Genomic DNA, 13842 nt, shown 5'->3' on the forward strand with positions numbered 1-13842 from the left:
ATGACAGACAAAGGGACTCGATCACGCCTTTGACCCCCTCGGCTGCTATCAGCTGCAAGCACAAGGGGATGCAGCGGTAAGGCACACTGCTGAATCTCCCGCCTTCCACTCCTTAAACCATTCTGCCTCGACCGTCCATTGGGTCCCTGATACCCAGCTTCCCCCTTTCCAAGTGAGCCTCATGTGCTTAAAGGCAGAATTTGGCTCACAAAGTCCTCAAAACTCAGAATAGAACTTGCAGCCCCAAAGCCACAAGAAACCACAGCAGCCAACTGAGAATTAGATCTCAGAATCCATTGGTATTGACTGTCTCATATATTGATACTCTCCAGTCTCTCGACAGACACACACAGCATGATCAATCCACTGCAGCTCAGTGAGTACGCTGGTGTTAAATCACAGCAATGATTTGCAGCTGCGTATGGCCAGGCTTCCAGATTTCCTTATTGTCCAGGGGCATCTCCTCCTCTGTCCTTCGGCCATCAGCGCCTGAGTAGCTAGACTCTGGCAGCTCTAAGCAACCAAGGTCAAATAGACAGGGAAGCGTGAAGCAGTTGCACCAGCTAGATCTAGATGTAGTGCAGGCAGGCACTGGATGTAAACTTCCCATATGCACTGCCATAGCATCTTAAGGAACTGTGCCCCATGTCACAACCACTAAAATAATCTGTTAAGTAGCTAAAATAATCTATTAAAAAATTAAGGGCAAAATTCCACCATCTGATGCATGTGCAGGACAGTGAGAGGAAAGGGAGCAGGGTGGGCGAATCGTTGCAATACTAACCAAAAAGTGCACAGGCTAAATTCTTAGTTCATGCTCCGGCTCTGTTGTGCCACATACGTAGTGTGCAAGATCACATGCTTACCTCAGGCATCTCGGTAGGAGGGACAAGTACAAGATGTACTTGAAACCCCCTCAATTAGATATTTAGATTGTAAGCTCCTCGGCGCAGAGACCATCTTTTTGATTCTCTGTTTGTACAGCGCCTAGCACAGTGAGTCTTGATCCATAACCAGGGCTTTTAGGTGCTACAATCAAACAATTAATAATAATATGTCATGTTCCTGACATCTGTATACTTTGGACTCACTATTCATTCTTTCCCTTTCCTTTCCATTCTGTTCAATGCCCTAGTGTTGATTGATTTAAATATCCATACATAAATAAACCCAAAACATTTGGCAGGGGTAGAAATCCTGCTTCAAGGCATAAGCCAACTTCTCTAAGTGATAGAGGTTAGGAAGAAATTTTTCCCCGGGAGCAGGTGATTCCTTAACCGCCTATTTCAGGGTTTCCTTCACCTGCTTGTGAAGTAGCTGGTACCGGCCACTGTTGGACACGCGATGCAGGGCTAGACGGACCAGAGCTCTGATCCAGTATGACTGCTTCCTGTTCTCCAGTTTTCCTAGGCATTCTTCCTGGCCAGTAGCCCCTCTCCCGGATGATCAGTCATCTCATTCCATACTGCTGTTCCGCTTACCTCTACTTATTCAGTACAGGACCAGTGATTCCGAAAATGGGGGAGTTGCCCTGCATTCATATAATTAGTGAATGTGGTGCTGCATTAATAACGGACAGGTATTCTCAGGCTTCATGCTTTCGCATTCTGGTTTTAGCTTTATATTCGCTACGTTTCCCCCCCCCCCAATCTCTAACACCCCACTCCCCCCCACCCCGCTTTCCCGACTCCATGTTGTGGATCTTAGTGTCGGCAGCGTTTTGATTAGATGTAATGGCTTGGGAACTGAGTACAGGATAATAGCAAACAAGGAGACAAGTCAACTCCAGAGGAAGGAGTGCTAGATAATACTTGACTGTCTCTTGAATCCCAAGACTAGTACTATCATCAGGAAAATTACATCTTCTTCACCTTGTCCATTTAGTGCTAAGGATCTCTGCTGTTGGAGGCTAATTAAGTATCAGAGTGCTTAAGAGTGTCCATTCAGTGTCATTTCACAAAGAGGCAATCATAGGTTACATGTTATGCTTCTTCAGATCCTAGTTGCACTAAAGATTTATCCTGATTTCAAAGCCGGCTGGGCTGTGTAGGGATGACTGCTGTGCTGAGTTATTGTATCAGGCTGGGAGCATAATGTGTTTTTACCACAAGAGGGCACTTGGCAAACTGAGTCTCAGTCGAGAGCCCGCCGGCTTTAGCCCCTTGTAATATCTTTCTCCAGAATCGTGACCATCAATAAACGGCATGAACGTTAAGCATGAATTAGAATGATTCTGCTCTGCCCTTGCCAGACATATACAGATGAATAGGTGGTTTATAAATGGTCTGAACATTTTCATTTGACTGCAGTGTAGTTATGTCCATTCATACTTAGCTGAGGATCTGGCACTCGGAAAACAATCGCTGCTGTTTAGTTTGAAGTCCCACCTCAACTGGTGGCTCAGTACGAAAGGGTGGAATCTTGGCCCCATTGAAATAAATGAGGATTTTTCCCGTTGACTTTCAAGGGTACATCTACACTGCAGCTGGGAGCAAGCTTTCCAGTGTGGGTAGACAGATGTGCTAGCTCTGCTCAAACTAGCAGGCTAACAATAGCAGTGTAGCCAGGGATAGCATGGGTGGTGGCTCGGGCTAGCTGCCCAAGTATGCTGGGAGGGTTTGTATTCAGGCAATTAGCCCAAGCTGCTGCCTGTACTACCCCCGGCTATTTTTAGTGCACTAGCTTAAGCGGAGCTAATGTGTGTCTGTCTACCCATGCTCGTAAGAGCCTTTCCAGCTGCAGTGTAGATGTTTCTTTGAGTGCAATTCATTCACTCCTACAGCCAATGCACCATGGAGGTGAGTGTCGCACTAAAAAAGAGCCAAAAATCTGCAGACTCTCTGCTGGGTGAATGCTACAAAGTAATAAAGGAAGATGTTGTGAATGTGTGTTCAGTATTTTTTCAAATGACGTCACTTTGTCTGTACCCCTTTTGCACTTACCTAATATCTTAGTCAGCTCAGTTTACTGGCAAGAGATTTTGGTGAAAGTTGCCGATTTTAAAGTGAATTTTTGGAAAACCTTTTTAGAAAGCAAACTTCCAATCATGAATGTTCTCCCTGGAAACTTGATTCTGACTGTTACTTTCATCTTATTGAGAAATGGAGACGTATCACATGTCCCTTCTGTCCAATGAAATCAGCTCAAATTTTGAATAGCAAATATTCACAAATGAGCAACAGACCAAAAACTATTCAGCAAATAATTATAAACCACCAGTCCATTTAGGAAAATCACAATCTGCACAAGGACAATTTGGCAGCAGAGAGTGAGGCAAAATTCACTATTGTTAATGATTCACCCAGCTCTAGATATGTGTATGCTTTACCTTGTGCGGGTGTAACATCGTAATGTGCCTCTGTATTTTTTCCTAAGGGGGCAGACGGTGTTCGTGGCTTGAAGGGCACCAAGGGTGAAAAGGTGAGTTACCCCATTCCATTGGAGGAAGGTTGCCTGTGTGTGCAGTTTTGCAGACCTGCTTTGCCAATGTAGGATCAAGTCCTGGGAGACATACACGTATGAATATTTCTGCTGGTGAATGGAGCTGGACTGTCAGTCCTAGAAACAGCTGCTCTCTATTTATTCCCAGAGCAGGCATAGCGTAGACATCCTCCACAATACTCAGCCAGCATGTCTCAACTCGGAGCTGGGAATAACGCAGTCTCCATGACCTACTCGGTCTTTGGCCCGACTCCTGAGGCCAGCCATTAGTATTATTATTATGGTTTAAATACCTTAGAAGGGAGGGGAGTCTAGTTTCATGTTGGATTTCCCCCTTACACTGGTAACTGAAGCCCACTGCTTCATAACTAATAGCAAACAAAAATCATGTCAATGTACATTTTAGCAGAAGTCCTTTGCCCAGGGGCAGGCTTCTGGTTTTTTTTTTTGTTAGCCAGGGGAAATTCCACTGACATAAATTGAATTCATTGTGACTTATATCGGGGTAACAAAGATCAGAATCTGGCCCAGGGAATACAGTGTATGGAATACACTGCCAAGACCAGCCATTGGAGCAGCTTGTAAACTCTGTCTTACAAAGGAATTTGACAAAGTAGAATGTGCATAGAAAAAAATATAGATTATATTTCAGGGATTCAGCTGTGGTCTCCCAAAGCAATACCAGGAGATGGAGATTTGCTGTGCTGTTCCAGTCCTCAGTATCCCCATGTTCCTTTTTCATATCTGATAGTCCATCAGCAGCAGAGCTGGCAATTAGAGGCAAGGAGTTAGCCAGAGGGACCTTCCAGAATCCAAAGTTGGTTTTGGTTACGGTGTCTGTGTTTTAGTCTGTCCTGGGTTTGCTCTAGGAGTTGATACAGTATCGATTTGAGCTCTGCAGTTAAACTGTCTTGGCTGGAAGAAATATTACTACTGTCCTTGAGGTTTCATGGAAGGATAGTGTAAAATGATCTCCGTGAAAATAAAACCCTGTTATTCTTCAAAATAATTTGTTGCCAGTACCGGTAAATTGCTGGTATTTATACCATCTGAGCAGATGATCTCTACTGGGAGCCAAGGTGTGATTGGTTGGAGAATGCACCTTTGTAATTCCAGTGGGATTATAGTTGTCTGTTGATATGATACTCCCAAAGGTAGGATCCTGAACACTTACAGCTTGGCTGTGTTGCATGGATATGTTGTTCTCGCCATGAATCATGCTTACGTTTTTGATGAGTGAATCAAAGACCTCTAGAGCCCTCTAGAAGGGCACATGTGATGTGCATGGGGATTAGTGGGCCCATCTTGCCCTCCCCCTGGTACAGCGATGCCCTGATACCATGGAAATACACAAGCATTGGGCACCCCCAGTTCACAGTTTCACAGAGGCTGCCTTCATGCTGCCATGGAGGGAGAGGGAGGCAGTGACATGGTGGCCAAGCGAAGGAAGGGATCTGCCACTACATGGATTCACTGGCCCTGCTGTGGAAGAGCGCATAGGCTGACTGTTCTGCTGCAGCTGCTGAACGGGGGGCTGAAATGGGTTCTTTCCCTCGCTCCGAACCCTGTTCAGCACTCAGTACTGTTCCCCAAAGGTGCAGAATGTCACGGCTTATATTTGACCTGTGTCACAGTGTCCCCTTTGGACAATCCGCTGTTTTTCTCCTCCTGTTATTCAGGGTGAAGATGGCTTCCCTGGCTTCAAAGGTGACATGGGCATCAAGGGAGACCGGGTGAGTGTTTGCTGATCTGGCGAGGTATGCTGAATGCATCTTCCTCACAGAGAGCGAGAGAGAGCAGATTTGGGACAGGGTCCTTCATGCTTCATGAAATCAGTCTCATGAATGAGGATGGTTCTTCAAGCATGTTAGCATTCAGTGATACCCTTCAATAACCAAATGAAGCACTGAGCATAATAATAGGGGGCAGGGCTTTGAAAATCCCTCATAAGCACTAGATAACTCTCCTGTTGTGCAGCCGTGAAATGCAGTTCTCTCTGGGGTGGAACACGATGGTCGTTCTATTGCAGCTTCAAGGGAGAACTAGAAGGTTTTTGGTTCTTACCCACGAAAGCTTATGCTCCCAGTACTTCTGTTAGTCTCAAAGGTGCCACAGGACCCTCTGTTGCTTTTTTCTTGTTGGTGTTTTCCTGATAAGTGCCTGGTATATAAAGATTCTGTCCCAGGGTGGAATACATCAGAATTCATTTCACACCGGTATCCTGGGAAGGAGAGTCCTGCAGGCAGCAAATTGCTTACTCCTGTATTCACTCATGAGATCTGCTCAGTGGAGAGCAGAAAGTTAGACTGGGTCATGATGAGACTCTGCTCCCACTCTGTACATTCAGCTGCTGTATAGGATCCCTGGCTTCTCAGACGTGCTGGAATCAAGGAGGTTCTAAATCTCTCGATTCTTTATTCCCACATCAGAAGTAAAATTAAAGCTAGTAGTAACATAGAACCCAGTCTTGCAGCCCTGATGCCTGCGCATCCTGCAGGATCATTTATTTATTTCCAGTTTCTCTTTTCCCTCCCATAATGTTACATCCTCTTTATTTGCTAAGCCGGCGGTCGATTCGTAGCACCAGAAGAAAGTCTAAAGTCATCGGCATGCACATCAGTAGAAGTGAGCACAGGGCTATGGAAACCACCAGGGGGGTATTTTCATATTAGACGTGTATCTTTAGAAGCAGGGCACATTGCCTGGCATCAAAAGCTTTTCAAATCATCGGCCCAAACTAACACAGAGATTCAGACAGCAGCTGCATAGCACACCTGTGCAGGGATCTGCCAACTAGGAAACGGTTTTGTAGAATGCCACCTCGCTGACGTATGGCTGGAGACATTCTTACCATGTCTTTCTGAACAATAAAGCACATCTTAGCTTGGTGTTTCATTAATAGACAGTAGGCTCTGGGTGAGAAGACCTAAGGGAGCGAGATCGACAACAGTAATTTGTGACACATTTTAAAAAAAAAATTGTTCTTTGTTTGATGACTTGTAAAAAAATGCAAAGCAAATCCTCCATCACTCCTGTCATGTAAGAATACCATGGAGCCATACCAAGGGCCCCTTTCTGAACATCATCTCAAAGTCACTCTCCGTCGATCACTTGAAAGCTTTTCTGGCCCCACCTCCTTCTTTTCGAAGATGAAATTCATCTGGCGGCAGACCATGCTAAAAGGTTTGTATCTCAGGAGGATTATGCATACTCTTGCCAAACAGGTACCCGCCTGAGCTGATCTCACCAAACATACAATCCCTGCTGCCTGCTAGCAAGGTCCTTTGTTTGTTTTTTATGAGAAATACCGAGCTGCTTGAGGATGAGGGCTACCTGAGAATTTTGCAGACAAATAGGGTGCCATCTCAGTGAGTTGTGAGCAAAATATCAGGTTGCCTGTGTGTTTCCACTGTGAAAACGTCTACTGTAACCATGCACAATACTAATAGCCAAGCCAGTTCCTCGGCCTGATTTCCCAGTGATTTTCAGGCTGAGGCTTTCATACCAGTCTTTCTTCTGCAGTTTTTCAGATTGGCCCTAGATTGTAACACCTCCCAGGGGTTGCATGTGTGTAAACCCATGGTTTGGAGATCAGGAAGCAGAAACAAGGGTTCATAGGAGCCAGACCTAATGAAAGCTATTTCAGTGGAGGGGAGCTGGAATTAGAGAGGATAATTGGAGTGTAGGGAAAAACTGCTGTGCTGAGACATAATAGCCAGGCTATGTGAGTGAAAGCAGCATGTCTGTTCTAATAACCCTCTAATTTACTGCACAACAATCTGGTCTGAGCAGTGACTGGGTAAAGGTTTAACTTCTCCGCCAATTGTTTTAGTGACGCCAGGGTGAGCCGGAACATAGCCGTGTGTACGTTCCTGCCAGCCTCAGGTGATTTGCACTGGGACACGAGATTGCATGAGTGCCATCTTCATCATCACTTCCCTTTTGATTAACAGGGTGAAATTGGTCCTCCCGGCCCACGAGGTGAAGATGGGCCCGAAGGTCCTAAAGGTCGCGGAGGTCCTAATGGAGATCCAGGTCCTCTTGGTCCTTCTGGGGAAAAGGTAACAGTGCTAAAGCTGGAACTGTCCCTTCAATGCCCAGTCAAAGCAGACAAGAATGGCCAGGGCCGGCCCAGTTTTAATGTGCGCTGCACCAACTTGTTTCCCCAGAATATCCTCTGGTGGATGGCGGGAGGGCCGATGATGGGGGAGTCTGGAGGTTGAGACGAGACTTCTTTTTGGGAGGGGAAGTGAGGCGGATATTTTGTTTGAAGACATTGGGGTGTGGTGCAGTTTGATATCCCCGATATACACAGAAGCACTTGACCCACAGGATACAGCCATGCTGCACTGGATAGACTCAGGCACGTTCAGACGTCACCAGCTCTAGAGTCACTCTGTTTTAGTTCAACGCCATCAGAGCGGAGCTGGTCACAAGCTTTTGTCAAAAAAATGGGATTTTGTTGCAAACGAAACTATGGTTTTAGAAAAAAATGTTGAGTTTTTGGTTGAAATCCCCCAGATTTGAAAATATTGAGGGTTATGGCAGGTTTTCTGTGTAAAACCTAGTTTTTTTGGTAAAATTTTTTCACATGAAAAAAAAAAAAAAGATTTCCTGACCTGCTGTACGTGAGAGAGAGGAATCAACCCTAATCAAACAGAAGGCCTCTCCCAGCAGAGAAGGGGCTTTTGACAGTGCCACTGCTTCTTAAGTATCTTCAGCTTCATGGTATTCATGTGGTCTGATCTCACATTTGAACTACTATGAAGCTTAGTTTGTTTCCTTTTGCATAATGCAACCCTTTATTGAACCTACATATACAATCCAGATTACCATTGAAAATGGTGTGGGGAAACGGTCACAAAATACACACTACATTCTGTTTTTTAATTATATTACAGGGAAAACTCGGAGTTCCAGGGCTCCCAGGTTATCCAGGAAGGCAAGGTCCAAAGGTAATTTTTTTATTTTACTGTTGTTAAACTCATCTCCAGGAAGCGTGGCAGAACTCAGCTTTCTGGTCTATCACTATAAAACTACAAGGCCAGATCTTCAGCTGGTGTGAATCAGTATAGCACCATTGATTCAACAGTGGAGGATGTCATCCAAAGCAGTGGCTCTCAACCTTTCCAGACTATTGTATCCCTTTTAGGAGTCTGATTTGTCTTCACCTCACTTAAAAACGTACAAAATCAGACATAAAAATACAAAAGTGTCAGAGCACACTATTACTGAAAAACTGCCTACTTTCTCATTTTACCATATAATTATAAAATAAACCAATTGGAATACACCTCTACTCCGATATAATGCGAATTCGGATATAACGTGGTAAAGCAGCGCTCCGGGGGGGGCGAGGCTGCGCACTCTGGTGGATCAAAGCAAGTTCGATATAACACTGTTTCACCTATAACGCAGTAAGATTTTTTGGCTCTCGAGGACAGCGTTATATCGGGGTAGAGGTGTATAAATATTGTACTTACATTGCAGTGTATAATACATAGAGCAGTATAAACAAGTTATTGTCTGGATGAAATTTTAGTTTGTACTGACTTCGCTAATGCTTTTTATGTAGCCTATTGTAAAACTAGGCAAATATCTAGATGAGTTGATGTACCCCCGGAAGACCTCTCAGTACTCCCAGGGGTACATGTACCCCTGGTTGAGAACCATTGATCCAGAGTATTTAACCAAGTATGAAGTCAGTAGAGGCTGTTTACATGAGTAAAATGAGTGGCCCCATGCCCTACAGGCCTGACTCTTCATGCCTTGTGTAGTCAATTACACCTGTACTAAATGAGTGAAAATCCGATCACTTTGCTCAGGTTAAATGGCCACCCAAAATGTAAGGCAATGGGAAGTCAGGTTTTGCCATGTATTTTTAACTCTTTAATGCACAGCCTTCCTCAGATTTTAGAGAACAATATAGACCATCTAACAAATGATTCTCATATGTGGGAGAAATTTACAAACATGAAAAAAGAGGGACAGATTCTCACCTGCTGTAAATAGGCCGTGTAGCTTTCATTATTGATTCTGATGTTACTTTAGTCTCGGTTAATGTAGGGGGTGAAGCATTTGGGGGAGAGGATGGGAAAATGAAAAGATTGTGGGCCACCACCCTGTAGGGCTCTGCAGGAACCCTTTGATATATAGAAATCAACAAAGTGCATGTGCACTTTTAGGCTTGTAATAATAAAAAAACGTAGCCTCCATATTATGCTTTACATCTTCAAAGCTCTGAACTACTGTTAACTAATTAATTAAGGAGAATAACTAATGAGGCAAAGTCTCCTTGAAATTAAAATAAAAGTGCCATTTGCAGAATTGCAGGCATCCTCTGTATCTCATCTACACGCCCACCTTCATTTGGGCTGTTGTCAAATGTTCTTTTTAAAATTAAAACTGAGAGTTCTGCTACATAGAATAAAAGCTGCAGCCTGGTTTTATCAAGCCCTGGAGGCTTTGGGAACTTACGTTTTTGTTAACATTAATTTTTCCCTAAGAATCATATTTTATTATTCATGTTCATTGCTTGAAAAAATAGGCTTGCTTGACACTAGAGACATAATTAACCACAAAAGATTGTTTCCTGTTTTTTTTTAATTTGCATTTTGTGTTTGTGTTTGTTTGTGGTTTTTTTTTTTTTTTTTTTTTTTGCATTTCTTAGATAACGCATATTTGAAAACTAGCAACGACAGCTACTCTCCATACAGTTGCATTGGAAAAGAAAAGACTAGGGGTAACATTTTTCAGAGAGCCTGAGAGCCAGCGTGATGTAGTCAAGTAGAGACAAATTTTTGGTTGTATTGAGGCACTTCAAGATACAGAGAGATGCCTAGTGAGATTTTCAAAAGCGAGTAAGCAGGTTAGGTACCGAATGGAAGTTTGGTACCTAACCACCGTAGGCGCTTTTGAATCCCATTAGGCATCTCTCTGCATCTTGAGACAGCTAAATACCTTTGAAAATTGGCCCTTCAGAACGCAAGTCCTGTTGGCTTTAAATCAGACGTAGGCTCCTACATGCGGGAGTGACTTTTGAAAATGGGGCTTAGGCTCACAAGTCACTGAAGTGCTTTAAAAATGGTAGAACTAGGTAATCACTATTGTGGTACCTTGCAATGATGTCCCTCTGGGTAAGGAACATTGGACCAACTCATTTGAAAACATGTTCCACTTCTTAACCATATTACGCCAGTGTGCAGTATTGTCCCATATTCATGCCCCTACTTTATATACCGAGGGCCACGTTCTAGCTGGCATGTAAGCACAAGAAGGTAACCGTAAGACCACAGGGGGCTGAGGGAGGAGTATGGATGTGAGCTTTCCTACCAGGGGCATGGCCACAAGTGGGTGGCCCAGCCATTTGTCACCCAAGCCCAGCCGAATATGAGCCTGTGTAACTGCAGAAGCCGATGCCCATTAAATCTGCATAGTCCCATCGTAATCAATGGAGCTACACCAGATTACACCAGCTGAGGATCTGGCCCTCATTCTAAAATAGTAGACCAGAACAGTGCCAATTTCAGCTCATTGTACCCTCTTCTCTCATTTATTTCCCCCCAGGGTTCAATTGGATTCCCAGGATTCCCAGGAGCCAACGGAGAGAAGGGTGGAAGGGTAAGAGCCGTTTTGTCTGGCTGCTTTGCTGATTTTCACACACAACCCAATGAACTTTGAGATAAACCCTTGAAGAGATTATTCCAATCAACGATGCTATCGAGCAAAGAGCATGAGAAAACACAGTATCCGTGAATGAGCTCACAGGATCAGAGCTGGAGGACGAGCAGAAAATGAAATCCAGATATCTGCTCGATAACGTAGCATCGAAAAGGTCTAAAGTCATTAATGAAAACCAGATTCATCTTTGTCAGCTCAGACGGAGCCATTGTACTACCCAGCTTGGGAGTTTTCAGTAAGAAAAGAAAAGACTCCTGTCTCTCAGCCACCCAACGTCCTCAGACATAATCCCCTTTCATTCCATTTCCATGCCACTAACAGGAAGTGTCTGGCACAACAAACCAGCTGCCTAGGAAATTTACAGTGTCTAAATGTTAAGCAAGATCATTCCTTACATATTCACATGCATTAGCCCAGTCCGGTGCAGTCAGAGCCTTCTCTGTCTCATGCCCCCTCAATCCTGGCGATGAAGTCCCCTTTGGTCACAATTGATCATAAATGTGATGTCATAGCAGGACACACACTGGGCTAAATTCAGTGCTGCTGTAATTCCATTGACTCCAGGGGAGTTGTGCCTGCTTTCACCAGGGCTGACTTTGGCCTATTCTATGCTCCCTCCGTGAAAGGCTTGTGCCATTCAGAATCTCCAGGCCCACCTGGTAGAGATGTCTGGCAAGTGAACACTGGCCCTTCTGAATGGACTCCGCATAGAGTGTGGCAAAGAACATTTGTTGCATGGAGCAAAGCTGAGCTCATTTACCAGATGGATACTACATTCCCTCTGATGTCGCATTCCCCTGCTCGTGTGCACACGTTCACGCTCTTATTGACTGAGCACGAGTATAAACAGCAGTGTAGCTATGGCTGGTGTTGAGTGCACCAGCTTCCGGTGTGTTTGTACTCAGCATGGGTAGGCCAGGCCTCTGCTGACACCCCCAGGGCTACGAGCTATTTACACTCACGCTAGCTGGATGGGAGCTGGTGTGAGTATGTGTACGCAGGCAGGGGGAATTACCTCCCTAGCTCGTAGTGTAGACATAACCGTAGCTGAGAAGATCTGTTTTAAAGCTGAGTGTTAATAACCCTTGGGCAGCTTCCTGGGAGTCTCTTCCTAGGTTTTCCTACAGAAACCAAGAGACCTGCACGTACACCGTGAGTAGGGAAATAGTGTCATACTGAAAGCTGATCATAAGAGGAGGTTACCCTCTCTGCAGTCACGAGAAGCTCACCTATCCATGGCAAACCAAAGAACACCCTCTTCTCTCTCACCGGTTCAGTCTAAGAGATGAAAGCCACTATGAAGATATCAAAATTGACTCTGGGAACATCGAGCGCCAAAAGTAGAGAAAGGATCTTGAGTTCAGCTATTGAGAGAGAGGGATTCCAGTAACAGGGCAACTAACAGTGCAGACAGCAGCTTGTCAATTAAACGCTGGATATTTCTCCCTCGGGATATTCTAAGAGCTTTTTCTGAATCTTGAGCCTTCCCACACCATGAGATGCCGCTTAGGGCATGAGGAACTTTTTAATTAACAGTAATTATTAGAGATGGGTGAATCTGTTCCGATGCAGTATGGACCAGCAGGAGCCTAATTTTAAGTTCAAAATTCAGAGTTGAAAGGTTTTTTTAAATATATTTTTAATTTTCCGGTGCCTCTGCACTTCCTGATTCCTGTGTGGGAGCTGGTGTTATTATTTATCATTTATATTTTCATAAAGCCCAAAGGCATTGATCCCGACTAGAACCCACTTGTTAGGTGTGGTACAAATGCTTACGCTCGTATTTGTAAACAGAAACACCACATGGCATTCCTGACCCAAACAGAAATGGGAGGCACCGGAAAGCTGATCGAGGAGCCCATTTCTCAGTCTGGTTATGCGGAAGAGGTGTTCAATGGTTCAGATACATTTCTGGAGCCAGATCAGTTAGACTGGTATGAATCTGGAGCAACTCTAATACAATCTTCCCTTTACTCAATGGAGCGATCTCAGATATACAACTCAGCAAATGAGCTCAAAATCAGTTCCTTAAAATGTGGGTGTCTCACCTGCAAGCCCGATGCACCCGGATTTCTAAGCCTCTAGATGTTTGCCCCTCACTTGTAATGAAGGAGTATCAGGGCATTGGCTAGCTAACATAAAGGGTTTATTTCATGCAACACAAGCGTGGGTTAGATGATTCAGAGAACAAGTAGAAAGTCATTCTGTGCACCGGATCTGTCACAGTGACGAAGGGCAGGGGTGGGGGAGGAGGGACGTTTAGGAAAGTGACTAGCATTACTTTCCCTTTTATTCTCATTTAAATACAAATTACTTTTAACAGGCATGTTGAATAGGAGTGCAGAGAATATAAATCACTTTGCACAGCGTTAATATTGTGCCACCTAATTTTAGTTTATATCTTTGAGGGATTTTTTATTCTTTGCTTCCACTGAGTAATTTTCATCTCCTGATTGCGAACTACAAATCTGTCTCCTTTTCCCTCCCACCCCGCTTTGGCAGGGACTCAGTTGCTGAGCCACTCGGCTGTACTGGGATGGGGGGAGGCGTGAATAAGGTGGCTCTCCTGACAGGCGAGAAGTCAGCGTGGCCCTGTAATTACCAAGCCGCCTATCTGAAATGCAAAAAGAAAATCCCAGGGCCAGAATCCTGAGCTGGTGTAGATTGACACAGCAGCATGGTAGTTGTGGGAAGCCAAGCCTGTTTATACCAGCTGAGGAT

At 44.5% G+C, this 13842-nt stretch overlaps 1 protein-coding gene across 2 annotated transcripts in view; it reads left to right on the forward strand.

Moving 5' to 3' along the window:
- COL5A1 (collagen type V alpha 1 chain) overlaps positions 1-13842 on the forward strand; it is a 249877-nt gene that overhangs the window by 180727 nt on the left and 55308 nt on the right. For both annotated transcript variants that reach the window (XM_034752172.1, XM_034752171.1), the window contains exons 28-32: positions 3376-3420; positions 5121-5174; positions 7395-7502; positions 8343-8396; positions 11008-11061. In XM_034752172.1, coding sequence (XP_034608063.1) covers positions 3376-3420; positions 5121-5174; positions 7395-7502; positions 8343-8396; positions 11008-11061 — 315 coding nt within the window. The remainder of the gene's footprint in view (positions 1-3375; positions 3421-5120; positions 5175-7394; positions 7503-8342; positions 8397-11007; positions 11062-13842) is intronic.

The sequence above is a fragment of the Trachemys scripta genome, chromosome 17 (assembly GCF_013100865.1).
Source record: "Trachemys scripta elegans isolate TJP31775 chromosome 17, CAS_Tse_1.0, whole genome shotgun sequence".
Taxonomy (NCBI): domain Eukaryota; kingdom Metazoa; phylum Chordata; order Testudines; family Emydidae; genus Trachemys; species Trachemys scripta.